Raw genomic sequence first — 24300 nt, 5'->3', positions numbered from 1 at the left:
CAGGTCGCGTGCCCTGCCATTAACGTAGGTGGTTCCCTATCCCTCAATGCTGAGCAGCTCAATAAGCAAAGCCCTCTCCATTCCATGCATTGTGCCAGATCAGCGATAAGAGCCAAAACGGTCTGAATAGCAGACCCACAGAAGAAACCTCTGACCAGGTTTGAATGTTTTGACGACAAGTTGAACCACAGCCCATTCACAAATTCTGATGACACGGCCAACGTAGCCACATGCTCACTACGTAAACGACTTTTATTGTTCCTTGGTTCATCGCACCAAATGCCTAGTGATGTGTGGCAGAGTGTCTGGTCACCCGAGTTCTAGGGACCAAATTACTTTTGCTTATGCAGTTTTTTTGGCCTATCAAGAAAGCAGGCATTCAAGCTTTGCTTTCCAGCCTGTCATTGTCTTAGTGAAGGATGGATATTGCTTGGCTTGGTTTATACCGGTTTGATATCCCAAAGCAGCATCAATTAGGAACAATGTCACAGTGGCACCAAGCCGACAACTCATCAAAATTTTCAAATGGAAATAAGCCGGAGGCCCTTGAACCTTTTAACTGCCAACCTTAAGCTGTACTCTCCGAGGGCAATTGTACTAGCAACACCACAGATGAGTCCAACTTGTCCAGCCGTATGGTGTGCCGCTCGCAATGCCAGAGACAAATTATAGTCAGGCATTGTGTTCGTTGCAATTCTTATAGACTGGGGGATTAGCCGCATATAAAAAACTCCCATTTCTTGCCTTTAGTGCATGTTCTAAGCCTAACAACAGTAGCTTTATAACGAATTAGCCACACATAAAAAACTCCCATTTCTTGCCTTTAGCGCATGTTTTAAGCCTAACAACAGTCGTTTTATAATGACATCACACATGAATACCGGTGGCGGCAAAGTCCCGATAAAAATAAGCTGCTTCTTGGCACAATTCTGAGAAAAGCGTCGATGACAATCTGGAATTTTGTTTCAGCCACTTTGATTTCATTAGCGACATTCGTGCACTGAGGAAGAGCCAATGAAAGACAAGGCTGGCATGCACCGAGGGAAGGACACCTTCGTGAGCAGCCTTTTACTTTTAAAATTTTTCCGTTAATTCTAACCACAGACCAACCAATTAATATGGTTTAAGAATTATGACCGCTTAAAAAAAAAAACCGATATGGGCACGTTTCTTGGCAGCTGAAGGCAAGCACATTCAACCCGTACGCGGGCACTGTGCTCAAACCCAAGAGGAGGCGAAGAGACCCACCATTCTCCTGGGCAAAGCGGCTTGCCTCGAGGAAGGTGACCTCACGGTCGTCCTCCAGGTCTTTCTTGTTGCCTACCAGCAAGATGACTATGTTGGGGCTTGCCAGTGTGCGAGCATCCGTCAGCCAGTTCGTCAGGGCATTGTACGTCTCCCGGCTAGGAAACATTACACAAAACAAAGGTTAGCGCTTCAGGCTGCTGGTTTGTTGTTGCTGCACGACAAGTGCTTCCATCTATCCAATAGACAACCCCGACAACTTCTTTCCGACACATGCAAAGTATTCGCAAGGGATCCTGATTCTGGTCCTTACTGCCACGTCTACTGTTTCACTCAGACAGTGATGAAGCTGCATCCATTTTGACATTTACACACTGGACAACTAGGCCTAGGTTTCCTGTGCCGAGCATGAACTTCCTCGCCCTCGAATCCTACTGATACTTCCACCGTTGTCCCAAAGCATGAGTGAAGCGGTCAAGGCATCATGTTCACTACATGCCCACCACCAAGTGAAATCACAGCCCCCACGTGCAAAACGCTTCACTATGTAGCCAGAAAGTCTTGAGACTTATGCCTGCTCGTCTGATAGCTAGATCAAAGATAGCCAGCACCACAGAGGTAGCATAACAACATCGATGAAGGCACCTTCCACGGTGGAGCTCATTCGCATCATACGCATCCCTCGACAAAGTGAAGGATCCCCCTCAATGGTCATCATGGCCATTGTCTTACCACAACCTCTTCCCATGATAGGTATGTCTGTGCATTCTGAGCAGGTGGGTTCCAGGGTGGACAAGTGCATAACAGAGATTAAAAATTTCATGATTAATTAGCTAGAATCACCTAATTAACTGTTTTCTTGTTTTTTTTTTGGTTTTGAGGAGCAATATCATATTGTGAAATTGAAGGCCCTCAGCATCAAAAGTAAGCCCCTCTTAAAAAAAAAAAAAAAAAGGGGGGGGGGGGGGGGGGGTTCGAAATATCAAATGACGAAAATGTGCATTTGAAAGTTCACTGAGTAGGCTTTCTGCAATGCGTATCTATAAAATGGGTCATTTCTTATGCATCTGTATTTGATGCTACAGAAGTTAGCACGATTCTGGTGACAATTTCACTATAGGAATGCTACTTTATAATGTGCAAAAGTGAAATCAACAAGATTTAAAATGAGCATTTTTGTTGTATGAATAGATCTGTATTGTCAACTTAAGAAAAAAAAAAAGCTGGCCTCACCGTCTATGATGCAGCTTTCAAATTTACTATGTAACACTGCCCTTTAAAATAAATGTTAATAGTTATTTAGTTAATTTTAGTCAGTCACACAATCATTATGCTCCATTATGAAGAAAAAATTTGACTTGATGTACAATCCACCTACACAGATCCCACAAATATGCCTGCTGCACATTTTGAAATACGAAGCTCCCCAAAAAAGTCCCCGAGTACAACCAAGTATGTTTTCGTCTAAAGCAACAGCCAGACCGGCCCACACATTTGTCCTTCTCAGAAACAGTTGCACCTTCTCCCAAGCACGGACAATTCCAAGGTGTACAATCCTCACCACCAGCATACACATCATCAAGCTACACGTTTCACGGCTTTCCACCTCCCCTGTGCACAAGCAACAATGGTTACAGGGTTACGGGGCACATTCTCAAGTCATGTCCACAAGCCCAGCCCCTATAATTTTTTGCAGCAAGAGCTGTAATTGTATCACTAAAGACTGCATTACCAGTTATGGTGTACAGTACGGTCCACTATTAAAGGGAACATGAGACCGTGCGGTTGCAGCAGTCTGCAAGGCTCTCCCATGAGAACCGGATAAAGAACAACGGCACAAGGTGCATGCGCAATAACCACCACTGGCTATTCTTCTCCAGCATGCACATGGTGCTGCCCATTCTTGCCGTTTGTCGGTGGCAGCACTTTATGAAGTGTGTAGGCCATGCGATCACATGTTCCCTTTAGCAGTGGACGATACTGTACACAGGCAGCAAAGTAACATCAGTCATCATATTGCTTCAACAGAGCACAGTGCACAGGATGAAAGCCAGAGATGGCGCAGCGAGGGAGAGGCCAGCACGGTGGCTGAACGAGGTGTACAGCAGGATCGCCACATGCACGGGTGGAAGGATGAATGAAATACTCCATAGTCACGCGCTTGAAATAAAGTCACACAAGGTAAGAGGAGCAATTTGTAGCTGGCCAGCGGCCCTACTTTTTTTAATGTTTTAGTGGTCAGTCCACTGGTGTTTAGCAATTGGCTTTTGATGAGTTCTGTGCAGGATAATGAAACTGTGGAGTAGCAGCGATGACAGCATCTAAGCCTGGAATCTATGAAATGTGTAAGGAATCAAACTGAAGACTTCAAAGAAGGCTAAGCATGCATGTGAGCACAAAGAGACTAGAATTGGTCTGTGAGATGCCCAATCAGATAGAAAGCTGTGAGGCAATGAAAAAACAAGACTGCCACTCCATACCTCTCGACCGCTAATGCCATTAATTATCAGCAAATTAATTACTAACGCACTAAGCCGGTAATCTTAGATGTACATGTATTTTTTTATTATTTTTTTGGTATCAACCAAAAAAGTTGAAATCCTCGCATAGAGTAGCTTTGCGGGACACACTGTACCAATCACCACTAATTGGACACGGCAAATGAGGCGACCACCTACCTTGTAATGTCGTACACCAGCAAGGCACCCGCTGCTCCTCGGTAGTAGCTCCTGGTCACAGACCTGGGGAGAGAAAGAACGAGCAGCAAACCGCTACGTCAAGACCGCAGACCGACCGGTATTGTACACCGGAGGTGACTTCCAGCCCCTTAAGCAATTACTGAACGTATGAAACAGGCCATTTGTCCTGCAAGCTGGCAACAGGTCACTAATGTGGCCAGAGTGTAGGACTAAAATTGTATTCCCAGTTGAAGTAACCCTGCTTCTATTACCTGCAACATCTGCCAGATTAAGGCCACTGCAGACCAAAGGCATCTCCAACTCGTTTTCATTTACTACCTCACCCAGCACAAGTCGCAGTCATGTCAAGCAAGCAACATACCTTACCTGACCTACCCGCTACACTCTTGGCTGGTTATGGTTTTTCCTTCCCCTCACACAAGGCCGGCAGGTCTGGCAAACCGCCAGAAGCCTCTATCCCGCTTTCTGTGTCCCGCCCTGGAGCCCACGTCCACATCTTTGGTTAAAGGCTAGCTTAAATTATGCAAATAACTCGAGCTGCAGAATGTAGCGCGCATCATCACATGCAGCTCTTCATTGCAAGACCAACACTACTTTCAAAAAGGTGCTATGCCCTGCACTACGCATAGGAAAGAGGCTTCTGTCTCGAACAAGGCACATCTGAACATTTAGTTTCAAGTTTTCCGGTGTAGGCACCATCTGTCCCCTTCTTTGGGAAAGAAAAAAGCCATGCCATTGACAATGTGACAGAGACTGCACGCTGCTTTTGCATGTGCAAAAGGGGCATTCTGAACATTTCATATTTCAAATATATTTCTGCAAACCATTCAAATCTTTATTTGTTTTTTTTTTCGACAGCCACCAGTATGCAGCCTTATCACTGATTCTGGAACGCGCATCAATTTTGCGTTCTTTGTTTGACCATGCTTGTTGTCGCGAGATGAAGCTTTATCAGTTCCTTTGTTGCGCTAGATGCGCTGAGATCTTTCTCGAATATATTTCTGCAATGTTCTAGGTTGTGCTAGTCACCATATGTGGATCCGCCTATAAACTGAGCATCTGTCAGTATGACGGGATTAGTAAATTGACGACCGCTGATCATGCATGTTGCTATCGCTGCCGCCAAGTTATAGTCAGCCCAATAAAGAGTTTATTACTGTGAAGATCAAGTCTCTTCATTTATTCAGTTCTTTTGCGGGCGCAAGTCAGCCCAATAAAGAGCGTATTCCAGTAAAGATCAAGTCTCTTCATTTGTTGCTGATGGCATGGTCACTGCTACATGACAATATGCACATATGAATCAAATATTTGCTCTTATTAAATTTGTAGCTAATGGCTGGTAATCAGTCTCTTCAAATGTCCTGTTATGAACGACAATTCTGAAATAGAAGGAAACGCAGTTTTCTTCGTGATGATATAGTCCGTGTCTCGCTCAAATGGTTCATGAGCAGTGATTTTTTTTTTCTGCACCATCATCTGCACCATCGAATCAGCCTCTGCTTCAAACAACAACCAAGGCAAGGTGCATGTTGCATTTTGTTCGGAAAGTGAACAGAATCGCGTGATCCAGAAAAAATGACCGAAGTTATTTCTCAGTCTTTTTGGTATCATCATTAAAACGAGAAATAATTGGTATTCCACTCAAGCAAGAGTCTCCTCAACCTCAAGAGGATCAACGGCCAGTGAAACTAACTACACTAGACTTTTCTATTTTGATGACCCCAACCTACTGGGTAATTTGTTTGTGAAAACCTGAATAAACATCACTCATTGAAATACATTCAATTCAATTAAAAGGTTGTCACATCCCCCAGGAGCATGCTACGTGCTGGGGATATCTTTGGCAGCACAGAGGAATCATCCCTGCCATCTACATCCACGTGGCAAGAGAACTTTGCACCAAAAGTCACAGAAATGTCAGATAAGGTCAATCGATAGCCCCCGTTATCTTGTTGGGTTACACTTGCACACCGCCTTGGGTTGATAAGCTGATCAAGAGAACAACAATGTCTCTAGCAGGCCAAAGGCAAATGCACTCACGACAGCAAAGTGCGAACAACACTGAACACTGCATTTCCGTGCCAGCTTTTCCATGTTTGCGGAGCATAACCAATCTTTTAATGCAAACAGGGAGAAACTTTCAGTCTGTCAGCTCTAGCAGGCATTCAATGCTGTCTTGCACAATTTCAACCAGTACTTTCGGGCACGGAAGTCCACCAAGATATTTATCAGAATGGAAGCTCTTGGTGCAAAGGGCGTAGCCACTACAGTGTTGTCTGTTACTGCTGCTGGGGGCATGCTTGGAACGCGATTAATCAAATTGCAGCAGAGTTTTTCACTCGGTTGTTTTACCTATCTCAGGTTGCTGAATGCCTTGTGAAGGCCCCAGAATAAGAACATCCCAGCACATTAAATGACAAAAGAAACGGGTTAGCAAGCATAACAGTGGCACAAAAATGTGCTGTAAGCTAAGCCCCTGTACTATGACAAAAAGTTCCAAGAACCGAGAACTGGTTCACGCCCCTCGTACTTTTTACACCTTAGCCTGCCACACAGTACGGCTGTGACTGCCTTGGCACGCGTCATCTCATACAGCTGAGCATGGCAGGAACGTGATGCTTCCGAGCAATAATGTACTGCTTGCATTCGGATGTCTCTCCGTGGCAGTTTAGCGGCAATTTTCAATGCATCACGATGTAGCATCTGCAATTATTCATGGAATACAAACACTTTCTGAGAACACCTGTTCTCATAACATCGTACAGTGAGTGGAACAATGTGTCAACAGTTAAAGCACTGCTTTCTAGCAGCTGTCACCCAGCACTAACCGCTGGCCAAAGTTCGCTGGTAGGCAGGCCTCAAAGCAAGCGGTACGACAAAGTTGGTCCCACATGACTGCGCAACTTCCCTACAATGTGTCAATGTAACGACTGCGACAGCCAGCTAACAACAACGACGACTGAGACCTCCTGCAGTAAATGCTGTATCAGAGCATTTCGTTAATCGCCAAGCTATTCTCTCGATCAGGAAGTTGACATTTACTGAGGATGAATGTCAGTCTTTTTTTATCCTTTGTGCCTCACCAAAAGCCTGTGAGGGCGGCAAAATTCAGTGTTTCTTCACCAAGCAAGCGAAGGTGGTCAAAAATTGCTAGCGTGTCGGCCAAGAAAGCTAAGAAGATTATGCACTTGTGCTTTGAAGAATATTGCCAAAGGGCCACCACCAAATGAAAGGACGGCTGTTAAAAATCATTCATCGGATAATTGGTTATGCTGGCAATAAAGCTCCCCCCATATTCCATGAACGCCACGGAGGAGTCCTCCATGACAAAGAAAAAAAAAGAAGTTTCGTTGGTATGTTGGTTTATGGGGCTTAAAGTCACAAAACTACTCATGCTATAAGAGACGCCGTAGTGGAGGCCTCCGGAAATTTCGACCACCTGAAGTTCTTTAACGTGCACCGACACCTCACAGTACATGGGTGCATTGCCTTTTGCCTCCATCGGAAAGCGGCCATCGCGGCAGAGATTCGATCCCGCATCCTTGAGCACAGCAGTCTAGCGCTCTAACCACTGCACCAGCGCAGCGGGGAAAAAAAGCAAAAAGGAACTCGCGGTTGTTAAACTTTATTCTTATCAGTTAAACAAGAAGGTAATAAGAAATAAAACTGAGAGTGCAAGAATATTGATACCTCTCATTTTTGTAATGCAATAAAACACTGAAAAGTGAATGTCATTGCCTGTTCCGATTCGTTAGTGGTTTAATAATAAACACTGCGCAGACCATTGCGCATCAATGACAACAGCCTTTTTTCAAGTGCATAGCAGTACTTTCCTTACTCGCGCATTTCACCAATCTCTCTCCAAAGACGTTCTCTCTCTCTCAGTAAACTAGAAGCGCGAAAGAGAAAGTGACGACATGCGCATCAAGCGGCTTAGTCAATGAGGAGGTGGAGCAGCCACACAGCTTGAACCAATGGGAGCGCACATGCAGCACACTCGCTGCACTGTACAAGCGTATATTACTCCAGGCTGAGCAGCCACGTCTTGCTCAGTGCTAGCGCACCTACTTCGCATTTAATTATGCACATCGTCTGTAATTTTTTAAGCTGTGTCCTACACGTAATATACGATAAGCTATCTTGTCTGGGCAGGAACCATCAAGCATGCGACGAGGCATACCTGAACCGTTCCTGGCCAGCCGTGTCCCAAATTTGCAGCTTGACTGACCGGCCACCGACGTTCACCACCTTGGAGCCAAACTCGACGCCAATGGTGTGGTTGGACTCCGCTTTGACTGCACACACACCCCCAACAGAACAAAGAAGGATCAAAACCAAGGGCCACAAGCACAGTGCAACATAAAAACTAGTCTGTGCAAGCTCCACAAGTCTAACCAGCATGCATTTTGTCCCTACCTGAGTATCTGTTAGTACGCTTATTGGCCTCAGACTGCAGTAATTATAATTGGGACAACGATATTTCACAGTCATAGCCACAAATGACTATTACGTCTCAGTGCAAAAGACATAATTACAGTGATAATTGTTATGGTGATCAAAACGGCGATTGTTGCGGGCAAGTCTAATTAGCCGCTTAACCTGGACAATTAGGGATAGAATGAACTACAGTGATCTAAGTAATGTGCAGGTATTGTTAGGCGATCAAGCATCGCAGTTTTGATCACACAGAGACCACTTCTACAGAAAAATTTGCTTTTATGATAGCTACAGCAAGTCACGACTCTTCGAAACCAGCCATTTCCACAAGGGAACCACGGCGTGTGAAAATATATTTGTATGCACATCCAAGGCTAAACAACCACTCTACTCGCTTCAAAACAGTGGTCAACGTGTCATTTCAGGTATCACTGCAACGAGCTTGAACCGGAACGCAGAAGAACTTTGGAATCCAATTTTTTTTTTCTACTGCAAATTTTGAGGCCACACACGTCATCGCAGCCAGAAAGGTCAGCAGAATCTATTTTTACAAAGAACAGAGAAGTTAGGTGCAGATGTCTTTAATGTGACTGCCATGAATCTGAGAGGTCCATTGCAAATTGCATATTACGTCAATTAAGTGCAGAAGATGAAAATGCTCTGCCTTCTAATAGCCCACACAGACCATCCCTATTCAGTGTTGCTATGCTCGTACTAAACTATACGTACCTGTCAAAAAATTTGAGTGCATTAATGATGTTTTCAGCCCTCTTATAGTATCTATTTTTAATTCTGCCATGAAAGAAAAAGTTACTGTAGCCTCAAAAAGAAAAAAAAAAAAGAACCTGAGAACCTGAGAGAACCTGAGAGAACCTGAAAGATCTCTGTGAACAGTTGTCGCAATCGCAGCAAAATTAGCGTCACCTCCACTATCCACCATAAAAAAAAATACTGCCTTTTCCCTGTTTCCCTCCTGCCCATTTTCACTCAGGCCGTCATCAAAAGAATCCTCCCACTAAACTCAATTACTTTTCAAGCATGAAAGTAGTTGCGTTTCAGTTTCACTTCTGTATGTGCTGGATTGTCTTGGACTCGCTGTGTGTAAGCGTTACAGTGACCGTCTCGGTCGGTATACCCTGTGCGTGTCATGTGACCCTGAAATATAAATAGCTATATTTTGTTTCAAATTAACCTTTTTCATCCATGTGCCCGACTGCTGAGCATTGACTGTCCTTACTTGGATGCCACAGACTGTCACAAAAAAGGTACATTTCAAATCATTGTGGAATTAACTGCAGTTTGCTTCATAAAGGAGAAATCTGCTCCAAGTGTGTTTGCAGCATTCAGCATTATGTTGCATGCCTTAGTTAAAGCTTTCAAGGTTGTAGGCAAGCGTTTCCTCAAAGAGCTGGAGCGGGGCAAGAGGTTGCAGAAAAAAGAAAGTCAAACAGATGTTAAATGAATGCTTGCACAGGCTCCCTTTGCATTCAAACAAGGTCAAGTTCCTCCCTCTACCTACGTATACTGAACTTCGCTCAGTGCTTTGGAACAACCACGCAGGCATTACACAAACCATACATGACACAGACGACACCCTGATATCTGTTAAAGTGGACAACATGTATTCCCCTTGACAAGTTGCGCCGTTCGAACATCGAGGGCAGCCAACACTGCCAGGACCGCCTAGAGAGAGCTGCTACACTGTGAGCAAGGCAGTGGTTACAAAGCGTAGTAACAAAACAGAGCAGATGTGCGGCACAAAGAGAGCACATGTGGGCAGCGCAGACCGTTGGAATTAGTTGTCTTCTTCCCTTATGATCGCTTGTTCGTGCACTCCAACCTACAGCTTCCTCTCCATTGTAAAAAGCTCGTTCTCAATATTTCCAAGATGCCTACAAGTATGTGTCGGAAAGTTAGTGTCCATGCTCGTTTGTGGAAATTTCCGGCACACTTTTATGAGGCAGCCTCACATGTGCACCTATCGTTCGGCCCTCAGTTCGGCGTGCAGGGTAAATGAAAAGTAAAAGGAAAACGGCCTGTGATATGACGGGTATTGCGCTGTCACGCTTCCCACCGGGGAAACCTCGCGATCGCGTCGGCGATGACAAAAAGCCCTCGCCACAGAGCAGGGGGAGGAGTGGAAGCGCACATGACACGTGACGCGGCGAGTCGGAACGTCTCGGGTACCCGATTGTTACCAACGGCAACTCACACTTGTTTTCAATGAACTGGTGGAGAAGGCATGACTTCCCTGTCCCCGCACTGCCGATCACCAGGAACTTGAACAGGTAGTCTGAAAGGAAAAAAAAAAAAAAAAAGATCAACGGAGTACTTACTGCAAATGCCGAGGATTACGCCTAGAAAAACAAACAGCTGAGCGGACCAACGCTAATCCCGCAAACGCAATTACGAGCAACGGGGTCCGGATTCGGCAGACCGATTAGAGCGCGGAAGCAATCGGCGCTTCGAGACAAGTAACGCACAATAATAAACCTCTTGGAAAGCGCCGCCCTCTCTTTGCTAGCATCATTTCTTGTTCGCGAAAAAAAAAAAAAAAAAAAAACTGGGACCTCTACAATTGACAGGCGCGCAGGCGTCGTCGTCGTAATCCGTAGTCTCCAGGGTCGTCTAGGATTTGTCAGCGCTCTACCCGGTGCCAAAGAAACTGAGCTGTCACACGCACGAAGAGCGCGTCGCGACAGTTACATTTGCGCTTTAACATATCCCAAGGATTGCCCGGAATACAGCTGACGTCCCAAGAGCGATCGTGCAACCGCAACACAAATCGTGCAACCGCAACACAAACCGAAAATTTTCAGGTTTTCAGTCCCCGACGGAAGACGCGTCGCCGGCGGGGATAGCAACGCTCGCGGCATCGCGAAACCGGAAGACGAGAAAAACCGCAGCAGAACCCAAACATCACGCCGCAGAAACAATAAAGCGTCAGGAAACAAAAGGCACTCGCGGTGCATACCAGATTTCCTCCGCTTCAGCATCGCAGCAGAGAGCACGGCTTCTCACAAGCGCGCTGTCGTGGACTCGGAGACCCGACTTGAGCCGCACCCGTCGTCGTAGCGAAAGAAAAAAATAAAATGCAAGGAGTGGGGCTAGGTTTAGCCTGAAATCAACGGAACGACGTGCGGGGCTCCGGCTCGCAAAGAAAAATAGTCGCAAGACGGAGCGCTCGTCCGCGGTGCTACGCAGTCCGGGGTCTACGATGTAGGCCTACTACTGGGAGAACCCGCCGCTAGTGCACTACACATACACACGCACAGCTGGTCGAATCGGCGAAAGGGGGCCACTGAGGCAAGCGACTACTTTCTTCTCCTCACTTCGCGAACGGGCGACCACGCGAGCATCGAAAGGACCTGGAGAAAATGCGCCGGCCGCGCAACCTCACTCACCGTAGGACTCTGACATGCTGCCCGCTGCGATGCCAGTTTTCGGGCATCAAATTTACACGGCGCCCGTGCAGCGCTCCGAGTCCGCTCCCCACCAGCTTTTTGCCGTCTGCAAGTGTGCGAGACGACCACTACTGACTACGGCGCTCTGGCGGCTACTTCTGAGGCTCGATAAACACCAGCCATGGAGAGCCAGACAGGCTAGAGACATCTACTTGATGACGTAAAGTCCTCCCCTCCGCCCATTTGTTTTGTATTTTCAGCCCACAGCGACCTTCCCAGCAGCAAACTTTGCTCTTCCTTTCCGTGAGTTAAAGCAAACACTACTGTCCTGCTGCGATTTATCAGCGGACGCCCGCGTGTGCCGAGAATTCCTCATTCGCGTTTTCTGTTTGGGCACTGTTGCTAGGCGCAACGTACGAAACTACACAAACAACGGAAACCGCTGCTCGTCGTAACAACGTGACGTGGTGACGTGACGGCTGTGCGCTATGGTTCTGCGGTTCTGCGCCTAGTTGTTGTTGTTGTTACGAACTTTATTTTTCCTCCTACATCGGTGGAAAAATAAAGTTCGTAACAACAACAACAACTAGGCGCAGAACCGCAGAACCATAGCAGAACTATAGCAGAACTGTTAAGAAAATAACATGTATCGAGTGAGCTAGGTCGTAGCTTCCAAGACTGATGAAACTGATTTTCCTTGCGTAATAGGCAAACGCGCACGGCAACTGTCAGCAGACTGTCAACATAAGTCCAAAATGGTGACTGTCTTAAACATAGAGTAGGAGACTCTGGTTTTAAAAGACAAAAAAAAAAAAAAAGCTACACAAAACCTAGTTTAAATATTCTGAAAAGCTCACGTGCCGTAACACTGCAGCATTTATGACCCAACGAAAAGCAGTACAGCATTTCGGGCAATGTCGTTTAATGAAACTTTTCCGGATTAAGAGAAATTTCTTCGACGAGAGAGTCGTGCACAAAGTTCACTGTCGCTGCGTCCGTAGTGGAGAGGTTATAGCTGACAAACACCTGGCAGCCCGTGCGCTTTGACAGTTTAGATGCCAGTGCACTCGACGTGAGGTCCGACGCGTCGCCCATCAGACAACTCGCCGTGGGTGCCCTCTCGTACGCTGTAGACATGGCGACCGCGAGGTTCTTCATGTTCCCACTCTGAGAGCCGATCCACAGCAAGAAACTAGAGTCCATGCGAAGTACCAGAAAGTGCACAGAGTTGCCGTTGAAGAGGCGCCTGAACTGGTGGGTTGAAAAGTTGAAGCCTATGCCCGGCGCGGCAACGCTCGAAGACGACGACGAAGTGGTGGCTGCAACACTCATGGCTCTTGCTATTTACGACGACCACTGTTCCCGTTCAAAATTCCGTGTGCCAGATAACACCAAAATGAGAAATATTAACAATGTCAACGACGTTCGAAGAAAACTAGTCAGCTCGCAACACGCACGCAAACAGCGATGAGGGCGCGGCCATCTTGCGCTACATATTTGAGCCAGGATGTACGCTTGAAGCCGGGCACCTCTGAATCAACGCAATAAGCTGCGCCCTCTGGGAAGTAAAGATACTTCCACAAACCACGGTCGCGCGCAAGCAAGTTTTTACAATGTGGAAATTCTAAATGTCACCAAGCCACAAATAAAAAAAAAAAAAAACAAGCCGCAGTGGTTAAGTTATTAAGACGTTCAGCTACTGAACCGAAGCTCCGGGATTGAACGTGACCGCGGAGGCCAGGAACCATAGCCATAGCGGTGACCATGTTTCGATGAAGGCGAAACGCAAAGCCATCCGTGAGCTCTGGGATTACAATTTATACGCTAAATGTTTCCAGGTAGTCTAAATTATACCGGAGCCCTCCACTACAACACCTCCTCTTACGATCCCTGATTTTCCCGTTCCCTTATGGCATGGTTCAAGTGCCCGCAGAGGAGTGTGACAGGCATTTTTTTCATGTAAACCAATTCACAATCTTTATTTTACAAGGAAATCGACAAAACTGATTTTTTTGCAAAATAATTAAGTGCATCTTGATCAATTTCTGCACTTGCTACTTAACCCTTCTGCCGCCTTGCCAACAACTAACGCCCAGACGGCCATTGATGTACGAAAGACGACCGGCGGATGTCCTTTTTCGGAGGTTCGGACGTCCGACGGAAATCCGTTTATGTCTGACATACGTACCGCGAACATCCGTCGGACTATCGTTTGTGACACCGGATCACGTCCCACGGACATCCGATGGAACCCGAAGGCGGACATTTGGACGTTTCTCGGAACTTGCTCGCAGGACTTTTATCGGTACAAACATTTGCCAGTAACATTCGTGTAAAGCTCAGCAAGCATGTGCCACTAAAATTTCAGTTGCATAGTGGTGCTCAATGTCTTTGTCGTGAAAGAGTAAAGCAGGCCACAGAATGTGCAACACGTGTTTAAGTTTCCTGTTTTCTGCTGTACTTTCATTAACACAAGAAAGCACTGAACAGCAGTGTGCAATTAAAATTTTCGTCCAAGAGGCTTATATGCTAGCTGAGCTTTGCACAAATGTACCGTCTCTGAAAACATGCAAAGCGCTAAGACGGATAAACAGATGTTGGTCATTCATCGTGTTAGAACAGCGCAGCAAAACACGCACGAGGAAGGAAACACGGCACAAGCGCGGCAACAGGTCGACCAAAGCGCATAAGCACACCAGCATGCACAGTTGTAAAAACAGAATTTTCGATTCTTTTTAGGCTTTATTGCAAAAACTGCATAAATAGTCTGCAGTAAAATATATCCATGTTAAAACAGCATACAAAAATAGACGGCATGGCATGGTAAAAAGCAGGCCAACTGGAGTACTAAGAATCTACTTGAATAATTTCTAAACATATCCTTGGTCGTGTCTTCCCTTTGGGAGGCAGAGGAGGAAAAGGTATTTATTGAAACCTAATATTTGGGAACTGGCGAGGAGATGATCGAGTCCTCTGCGGGCGGCCTCCTGCCGGGAGCCGCTACTGCCCTGCGCACTGAATCGATCAGCCGTTGCCAACAACTAACAGTCACAGCGCACGAGCAGCTGACACGACACAACCACTGTACCGGAGTACCTGGGTTCGATTCCAACTGCTGGAGGCTGCGTTTCGATGGAGGTGAAACGGAGCAGCGACCGTGTGTTGTGCGATGGTGGTCGAAATATGCGGAGTCCTCCACCACGCCGTCTCTCATAGCCTGTATCGATTTAGGACGTTAACAAATCAAATCAAACCTAAATTTACTCCAATTTCTTAAGTTATCCTTATAAGAGGGAAACCTAGTAGCTCTGCGCTTCATCTGCTGTGGGAAGACGCATAAACATCGTGAATATGAGATATCATATTCAGCGTGTATATTGTTGGAAATATGCTGTGAAAGTACCACCCTAGCCTAAATTATTGAAATTAAAGATGCAAGTGAAATAATTTAAAAGACAAACGGTATCAATTTTTTTTTTCTTGAATGGTGCGCAAGACGTTAGTGCCCATGAATCACAGGCGGAATTCTTTCGCATCGGCTAAACAATTTGAAACTGATCTTTTTTCTTCTCGTACAGTTTCGGTTTTGGTTTCAGCCGTTGAACCACGGCAGTGACGTCATTGATGTGTTTAGTTCATGTGAGTAATGAAAATATTGCGATGTAATTGCTTTTTTTTTAAATTCATTTCTTGCAATTCTATTTTTTGAGCAGGCGTGAGTAGGAATTCGTGCGCATTGCAATAAACACACCACCTAATCAATTTGCAACTAATCTTTTTTTCTAGTAAAGTTTCGGATTTGCTTTCAGCCGTCGAACGACGGCTGTGATGTCATTGCTACGTTTTGTTCATGTGATGACTGATGAAAATATTGAGATGTAATAGTTTTTTTATTCATTTCTTGAGACTTTAACTTCTGAGCAGGCATGAGCAGGAATTTGTGCGCATTACAATAAACATAGCAGCGACCATACTGCAGTTTTAATACACCTCTTATGACCACAACGGGTCTATGACGTCACAACCGTCGTTCAGCGCTATGAGATTGGAACTGGAAGGGGAAAAAAAATACCGCGGCGTAGCTACCAGTTCCGAGGCACAATCCACGTTTCTGCCTATAGCGCCAGCCTAGGCTATAGTAACGTCAGCTCTTCCTCTACGTAATTTTATGAAACTATACGTGGGATAAGACTTATTTAAGTTTCTGGTGTGAGCGCAACAATATAGAGTCTTCTAGAATTGTGTTTTTGTCTCTTGATTTATATTTTGCATTTCTGGACACGTTCATAACATATGTACCAGATCCGCTCTATCCCGACTAAGTTTGCATCTGTTTCAGAACTGTTCCGGGCACCACTGGCTAAAGTAGCTGCATTCTGAAAAGTTCTCGTTTGTAAGCGCCTCCAGATGCTTTCTTGGATCTTATTTAGTGTCCTATATGCCTACCCTGTTTAGCAGGTAGTGCTCAGTAATATCTTTATAGTTGATTAGCCTGTCCCTGCTCAGTGTCAGAGGTCAGAGCCTACCCGGAACATGAGACCGCGGGCAAGGTTATGAGCTCCCTCATTTCCCAGAAGATGGGAGTGGGCTCGTGCCTAGGTGAAGCATTGAAACTGAAGGCAAGGCAAAACAGCAAAACACACGAAACCGAGTGGCAAAAACCAAAAACAAAATTGTCTTTCGACAACACGACACACGGACATGTCACGAAGCCGTTCATATGCGCACTGAACGGCAGAACTGGCAACTGTAAATAATTTGTATTATAGCTTATCTCAAACTCAACTTTCCTTTTTTTCTTCCGCAAACGTCAAGTGAACATTGACGGGCGTGTAAGTCGAGAACACTGTATCGAGACGACGTATGCAGGCTGATGATGATGATAAAGAACTTTTTTTTTTTTTTTTTTTGCAATGCAGGCTGCCCGTAGAAGGCCTGAGGTCATGAAACGAGGACTTTGAAAATCAATCTGTTCTTAGGGGAAACTCCATCCATCTGAGACAAATGATTTTAGAGAAAAGATCCAAACAGAAATACTATATAGTAAATGTTTCGGAGAAACCTGATCACGTTAGAAAAAGAAAACTGGAATTGACGCCCATATGGACGCGTGCGCCAGTGATGTGCAATTACTGAGCGCTTGAAGAATTCGAATTGGCGGGAGAAGAGGCGGACGCAGGACTATTCTCAAGCTAATAGACGGATCACCACCTGCTTTTAAATAATCTGCCACTGAAAAAATTTTCTCTTGAAGCAGCCCCTTCAACAGGTCAAGCGGCTGAAGTAACGAAAAAAATTCTGTCTATTACAAAGAATTAAACAAATCCAACACAGTGGAAACGGGAGCTCCAGGGTGAAAGTGGACCTTAACGCACCATGTGACTGTGCACCTCAGACCACAGTGCACTATTAAAATTAGTTATATACAGTAACTCTAGTTTAAATGTGTGCCGCGCGCCACCGAATGATATCCAGACGGTAATGTGGCGCCAGCGCTCGGGCGCAAATGGCACTGAGCGCTCTGCCTGCATCGAATGGCGGAAGGTTCAAAGTGCGCTTTAAGGTGCAAAGGGCAAGTCACGCCGAAAGCACTATTCAACTAGTCAACACGCATACTATTCCTCTCAAAGGACAGACAGCGACAGCTGCAGGATAGTTGTAATCCCTTCTCGAATTTGTGGGAGCATTTGAATTTTGAGTTCCTCTTGTCTTTGACGAGAGTTGTAGCAAAATGCGATCAGCTACTGTGCGTTCTAATGCGCATGCGCATATCGCCTTGAGGGCGCCAGATGGCGCCGCATTAATTATGGCGAGAGGTGGAGGCAGTGCCCTACTTTTTGAAACTAGATCGGGGTGCCTTAGAACACGCAGCTACAAAAACAAATTTAACCATGAAGATGACACATGTGCAGTATGTGGTAAACCCGCAGAAACAATTAACCATCTTATACTCGAATGTGATGGCATTCAAGCGGAAGTCGATGCAGGCGCAGTCACCTTTTCCTGAAGCCCTGGGGTTTAGGGATTCGTATTTGATTTATATGTTTCAGTACGTTGGTTTATTCAGAGGGGTTTTGTTTCAAGATCTAGCACCACGCTTTCAATAGCGTCCTCGGTAGGAAACGCTAAAAAGAGATCGCCGGCGCCGTGTGTCTGTTATGCAACTCTTGTTGAATAAAAGACTTTGAACTCGCTAGAAGACCAGTTAGGTGAAAGAGTTTTTGCTTACTCGTGTGACACGAGTATTAGATATAGGGGGGAGGGGGGGGGGGCGAGCTTGATATAGCAACTGCTACCAACCAGTTTCAAAGGGGACGCGCCTATATTCCATCCATCAGGCGAGTATGCCAGCCGTGTCGGGGCAAATCGACGCGTGCGCACGATGGCGCGCTGTGGCGGATCAAGCAAGCGGGTCGCGCTGTGCTATATACGTATACAGTCCTTACTAAAAGTAACCAGGCCTATTCTCTGTCTTATAGCGGGGCACCTATAGCATACCTTACTCTCTGAATATCTCTAAGGTAACAACAATTGTCCTCGCATTAAAAAAAAAAAAAAAAAAAACTTTTGATTTTGGGGGCAGCTGCTCTGCTAGACAAGTTAGATATGCAGCCTCCTTACTTTCAGCAAAAACGGCACGTTCCATGTAATAAACGCAACAAAATAATGCAAACGCGGCAAAGGAGGACTTCACTTCGCTAACAGAATGCGATTATTTAGGTTCTTGTAAAAAACGAGACCAAAAATTTAAGGTTGTTGCTACTGAATGCAGAGCAAGAGAGGACAGTGAAAAAAAAAAAAGCATTAAATGCGCGTGAAATACACGCACACTGAGCGCTGTCTAGTGCGCGGTAGCTTGAACAGATAGACCGGACAGAGGCATCGAGTGCGTTGGCTTGCAAGTCGCAAAGGTAATGAGAAAAGCCCGCGTAACAAAAAAAAAAAAAAGATCTCGAACAGCTGTTTGTTCTCTGCCACCAATTCTGAATGAACTCATCTCCCCACGGCCCCTCCCGTTATTATAAGTTCTACCTGGACCTACAATAACTCCCGTCCCCTTTATGGACGACATCCACTATTGCACATAACATGGTTATAAAGGAGGCGGTAACCAAACCATGACTACGTGTTGAAAAAAAAAAAAAAAAGAGCAAATACGGGAGCGCCGGGCAAAAAATAATCACACCGATGCTGTCTTTTCCGAATGCGCCGCGGAGGACGCGACTGGTCCCAAGACTGTTCCCCAGTGCCGAGTACGGGTTGGGCACGACGTCGCAGCGCAATCGTACCGGACAGCGAAGAAGCAATAAACAAAGCAGTATCAAGAAACAAAATCGGTTCAGGAAGATTAAGGAATAAAATTCCGACGGTGATGGCACTTCGTAGACGATCGTGACCAAAGAGACCAAGTGACGAAGCTGAATACAGAGGGCGCGCGGCCTTGGAAAAAAAAAGAATGAACCGCACAAAGAAGGAGACAAGCGGCGCGAATGTGCCGCGGCACGTAATTCCATCGACAAATCGGGCGACGGGGGAATGGCAGCCTGCGATTAAAGCGCAGAACAAAAAGAAAAGAATCGCATTCACAACTACAGAGGCCCACCTGCAAAATATAACGAGAAAGTGCTTTAGCGACGGCAAAGATAGAAACGAATCGGACAGTACAAGAAAGTAAATATAAAAATGCCACAGAAAGCGGACTAGCAGTCATCGGGTCAAAAAGGCTGCTGCTGCGGCCGCCAGAGCTGCCGTGTCGTCTTCAGCTAGAATGCCCGCCCCTGCATTCCGGTTGCCGTGGCAACGGCGTCATCAATCAGGTGGCGCCACTTCGCGGAGCACGCGCGCACCTCTAGCTTTTCCCTAAAGGTAGGTAGGGCATGGGGAGAGGGAGCTCATAGTAGGGAAGGAAGGGGAAGCGTCCCGCGCCTCTCCCTCCCTCTCTACGAGCCAGAGCAGCCACCGCCGCATAGGGAGAGAGTGGAGCAGGCGCTGCGCGCAGCAGCACCACCCTGCAGCTCTCTGTAGCCGCCGACGTCTGGATCGTAAAAGGGTAAACGCAGCTAGAAGGCGACGCATGGGACGGACTCTATACCGAAAAACTTAAGGAATCGGGTAGGACCCGGCGGCCGCCGGTTCTCCAAACGCAGTAGGGAAGGGAAAAGAAACGAGGAAAAACGTGAAGCCACGGCAGCTGCGGGCAGCGACGCAACGTCAGCGCCGATGGTGGTGACGGTTGCGGTGATGTTGGTGGACATAGCGGTGTGGAGCCCAGTGGTACTCTGAAAAAAAAAAAAGCGTTACGTTGTCGTTCGGGTCGACGATACCGGCCAGCCAACGCCCGGGGGCTCCTTCCTCCGCAGGGACCGCCGACTACGCGCTCCTGTCTTCACTCCCCTCGGCAACGTTCATTCGCCGAGGGAGGAGAAACGAAACATGGAACGCGGATGGGACGGCAGTACGACGACCCGGTCGTCGTTGGGCGGTCGCTGCGATGTCCCGCAACGCTGCCGCTTCGCCCATCTAGGACGAGCCAGGCAGCGTGCCGTGCACAAGACCATCGCCCTGCTGGCATTCCTGGCCGCCTGCTGCATCTTGTCCAGGATCAAGACGCGTGAGTACCACAAAGTCGCTCTGCGCAAAGTGGCTTTTCTTCAGTATCAGTGTCAGAACTGCCCTCTATAACAAAGCCCAGTAGAGAGGTGTATAGCAAAACGTGATCCGCAAACGAATAATTCCACCTATCATGTCCGTTATCCCCCCGACTTGGCGTCTTTGCCTGCGAGCGACGTCTCAGCACAGATAATTAGTCCTTAAATGCACGAAACAGGAACTCCAGTACATTGATCTGTGCTTCTCAGAATTCTATCGGCCGTTCCCAGTCAACAAGCTAACGTAGAAGACAAGCCGACGAGGCACATTTTGCACGCCCCAATAACGTCCGAATTTGGTTCTCCCACTGCACCAAACTGGGCACTTGTGAAGTCGCGGTTCCAAAGAAAGAAAATAACCATCGCGTGCTCCTTCCTCTTATAGATGAAAATCTTGCACGTTTTTGTTTCATCCTCCATTGAAGAGATATTTGTCCCGTTTCTCACGACAGACACGAAGTTTCGGATTGAACTATACAAGACACGCAATGCTCAATCAAGTGCGCGTAATTAAACGAGAACACTTCCCTGCACGCGACTTACATTTCTTCGTTTCATTTCTTCCCGTGCGGACTTGCCTGGAAGCCGAGAGAATTTCTGGCTCTGCCCAGACGCGACCTTCGCCCTCAAGCCCGAGACGAGTTGTTGCGTAATAACCTAACGCGGCTCCACTTGCTCCCGGAGAGGCGGAGTGCGCTTATGCTCGATTTTTTGAGCCCTTCTCAGTGCGTTCGTGTCTCATTCCGCCATCTCTCTCTTGGCAAACATCAAATAACTCCACTCCAGCAAATAGCTCTCTGAAGTTTCTCGAATTACGACCAACCACGGAGGACTTTTTTTCACTGAAAGCGGTAGGCGAATATGCCTACTTAGGACGGGCAGTAAACGGAGATCCGGACCATGAAATGGGAGTAACTAGGAGAATATTAGGATGGAGTGCATTTTGCAAGTACTCGCAGATTATGGCTATCACCTTACCAGTATCGCTCAAGAGGAAAGTATATAATAGTTGCATCTTACTTGTACTCACCTATGTGACTATATTTAAGGGCTATACTTAAGTTGACAACGCAGATAGCAATGGAACTGAAAATGTTCGGTGTAACGTTGAGATAGGAAGCGCGCAGAGTGGGTTAGAGAAATAACTCAAGTTAGTGATATTTTAGCGGAATCAAGGAGAAGAAATAAGCATGGGCAGGACATATGTAGTGCGAATAGAGGATAACCGATTGAAAAGTTAAAAAGCGTGGCAAAGAGCGGCAGAAAGTTAGATGGGCGGATGAGGTTACGAAGTTCGCAGCGGTCAAGTGGACTCAGCTAGCACAGGACTGGGGAATTGGAGGAGAGGCCTTCGCCCTGAAGTGGGTATAGTCCGGTTGATGATGATGATGATGAATTCGGCCTCGAAGAGCGTAACAAAAAAAAGGGGGGGGGGGCGTTGGAGCGTTGTCAAGCTGTATTAGAGCAGCTTATTCTCCAACCTCCCTTTTCACCTGTTGTCCTAAAAAAAAGGATGATTGATTGATTGATATGATCCAGATCGACATTAAGCAATACTTGAACAAAAACATCGCAACCGTACATAGTGTTATAAGTAGCAAACGTAAAGCCAAACTTCAACACAGCTTAGCACACAGCCGTCTAAGACAAATATATGACAAAAAAAAAATTAATAAACACGCTCTGAACACACAACAGTGTATCCGCAAACGCAGCCCGTAACCTCTGCTCACTCGCAAACCAAGCAACGTCGCTAGATTGGGATTATTTACCCTACTAATGTTCGCGTGTTTATCGCACAGCGTACAGCCAATGAAACGTGAGATAATGTTTCTGAGCTTCCGCCCTTTCATTGTCTTGGCTTAAGCACTATGAATTTTAAGGAGCTGATTGATAGGTTTGAAGATACAAGCACAGCATGTGTGGAATCAGATAAGCTAATTTCGTTAATACCACCTATAACTGTGCATGTACATGCTCAGCAGAAAAAAGTCAAGAGTAGAATGAAAAGCCATTCAGTAGTGTATCTGCCCGATCCGACTGCCTCGCAGGGAGAGTACAAACTCTGGCGATGATCTATCTCACAGCATATCTTCTGCATCTTGCAGCCGACACACTGCTTTGAGAACTATGTCGGCAAGTATGGTTTGTGCAGTACAGTGGCGCTGACTTTTTTTTTTTCTCTCTCTCTTGAGCCACGACGAGCTGTCTCGTTTTCCGAAAAAAAAAAAAAATGGAAGGTTCGCGTTTCTCAAAGATACATTCTCCTTTTGACGAACAACCTGACGTCATGCCCTGACGTCATGCCTCTCTCAGGAGTTTTCGTTTCGGCCTCCTACCCCGCATTTAATCAGGCATTTAGTCGGCGCACAGAAATGACGCCAATTGCTGTCTCCTTATCCCGTCATCAACCTCTCCCAACCGACAAGCTTTTATAGCACAGAAGACGAGACGATGGGGCACTTTTTACGATTCCCCGACGGCGTCCGAAGTGGATCAGCTACGGCTACTATACCTAACTTAGTTCGTATGAAAGGGACTGAACAAAGAGTAGAGGGGAGGGGGGGAGGGGGGGGGGGGGGCTCAGTTCGAAGGTCGAGCCAACGTTTCGACATGCGAAGCCATCTTCTTCTTGCTCTACCTAATGTGACATATACCTCGGAGTTATAGAGCCTTCCCCATTCATCACGGAGCCTTCCCCATTCAGGTCGACGATGTCTATATCTTGCAGCGGTACGACTGTGCACAGATACCTCTACGTCTGCCGTGACTGTGGGCGAGAGAGAGAGAGAGAGTTTAATCTACGGGAGAGAACAGAGGGGTAGGCCATGATACCCTAGCCAGCTAATGAGCGCTGGTAAAGGAGTTAAGGAAGAAGGTTATAAAGGGTGATGATGTGACTTCTGGAGGTGACAGCAGCAAAAAAGAGGTGTGAATTATAGACTACCACAGAGGTCTATATCTTGCAGCGGTACGACTGTGCACAGATAACACTATGTCTGCCGTAACTATGGGCGAGAGATAGTTTAATCTACGGTAGAGAACAGAGAGGTCGGCCATGATTCTCTAGCCAGCTAATGAGCGCTGGTAAAGGAGCTAAGGAAGAAGGTTATAAAGGGTGATGATGTGACCTCCGGAGGTGACAGCAGCAACCAGAAGGAGGTGCGACTATAGACTGCCACATCGCCCATCGGTACAGGTTTCAAGATGCGAGTCGAAGAAAAGTGAAGCAACGCCTCAACCTCCCGTAGAAAGCTCAGAATTTCTCGCTCTGTACTTCCCCGTCATTCTCTCTTCATGCGAATACGAGAAGCATGGATTCAGTAGTTCTGCGCTCTAAGCTCTTCAAACGACACTGATTAGGTGATCGTTACACGGCTTCCCTTTTAGGTTATTAGTAACCTATACTGCATACAGAATACCAATTGTCCGCCGGTGACGAACAGTGTCTAAACCATCAGAAAGCGGCTGACCTATCTTCGGACGTAAGCTGAGAGCCCTGCGTGATAATTCAATACCAATTCATCAACGCTGGTATATCATTCACGATGTGGTCATACAAACCATTGGTGGTGACATCAATGGCTCCTTTGGGTGTGAAATCATGCGCGCGCGTAACTGGTGGCTTCCACGTACCAGGTGACATTGGCGCGTCATAGAGTCGTGACGCCCTTTTCTGTCGCGCCTCGCAGTTCAAAGGAAACCTCATCGGTAGTCATCGCTGCAAGCACTGAGGCAGCAAAAGAAGCAAACAGTCGGGGGGAGTGAGGGCGAGAAAAAGGGGTCTTACGCAGGAGGATGCCTGCTGACGTTTCGTCGATCCCCAAAGAATACTCTATTCCGATTTTTCTCTTTGCAAAGCCCAAG

General features: G+C 46.6%; 2 protein-coding genes across 4 annotated transcripts in view; both read right to left on the bottom strand.

Annotated features, from left to right (window-relative positions):
- The window catches only part of Rab4 (RAS oncogene family member Rab4), a 90013-nt gene that overhangs the window by 4559 nt on the left and 61154 nt on the right, over positions 1-24300 (bottom strand). The window contains exons 1-5 of one of the 3 annotated variants that reach the window (XM_084582418.1): positions 11786-11950; positions 10594-10674; positions 8125-8239; positions 3924-3986; positions 1249-1403 (exon numbers count right to left, since the gene is read on the bottom strand). In XM_084582418.1, the coding sequence (XP_084438544.1) occupies positions 1249-1403; positions 3924-3986; positions 8125-8239; positions 10594-10674; positions 11786-11801 (430 nt within the window). In that variant the 5' untranslated portion in view covers positions 11802-11950. Of the gene's footprint in view, positions 1-1248; positions 1404-3923; positions 3987-8124; positions 8240-10593; positions 10675-11355; positions 11740-11785; positions 11951-24300 lie in introns of those variants that run through there. The other 2 variants (XM_084582417.1, XM_084582416.1) reach the window with 2 other exon arrangements.
- Positions 12691-13275, bottom strand: LOC146176092 (proteasome assembly chaperone 4-like). Its single transcript, XM_084580913.1, has one exon. It carries the CDS (start codon positions 13115-13117, stop codon positions 12707-12709), a length of 411 nt encoding a protein of 136 aa, XP_084437039.1. The 5' UTR covers positions 13118-13275; the 3' UTR covers positions 12691-12706.

The sequence above is a fragment of the Amblyomma maculatum genome, chromosome 10 (assembly GCF_055883805.1).
Source record: "Amblyomma maculatum isolate TAMU_Amacu chromosome 10, ASM5588380v1, whole genome shotgun sequence".
NCBI classification, from domain to species: domain Eukaryota; kingdom Metazoa; phylum Arthropoda; class Arachnida; order Ixodida; family Ixodidae; genus Amblyomma; species Amblyomma maculatum.
The sequence above is the reverse complement of the archived record's forward strand: the minus strand, read 5'-3'. Positions and strand labels throughout refer to the sequence as shown.

Excerpts from the sequence above, each read along its gene's own strand:
- LOC146176092 (XM_084580913.1), bottom strand. The coding sequence starts at position 13,117 with ATGAGTGTTGCAGCCACCACTTCGTCGTCGTCTTCGAGCGTTGCCGCG.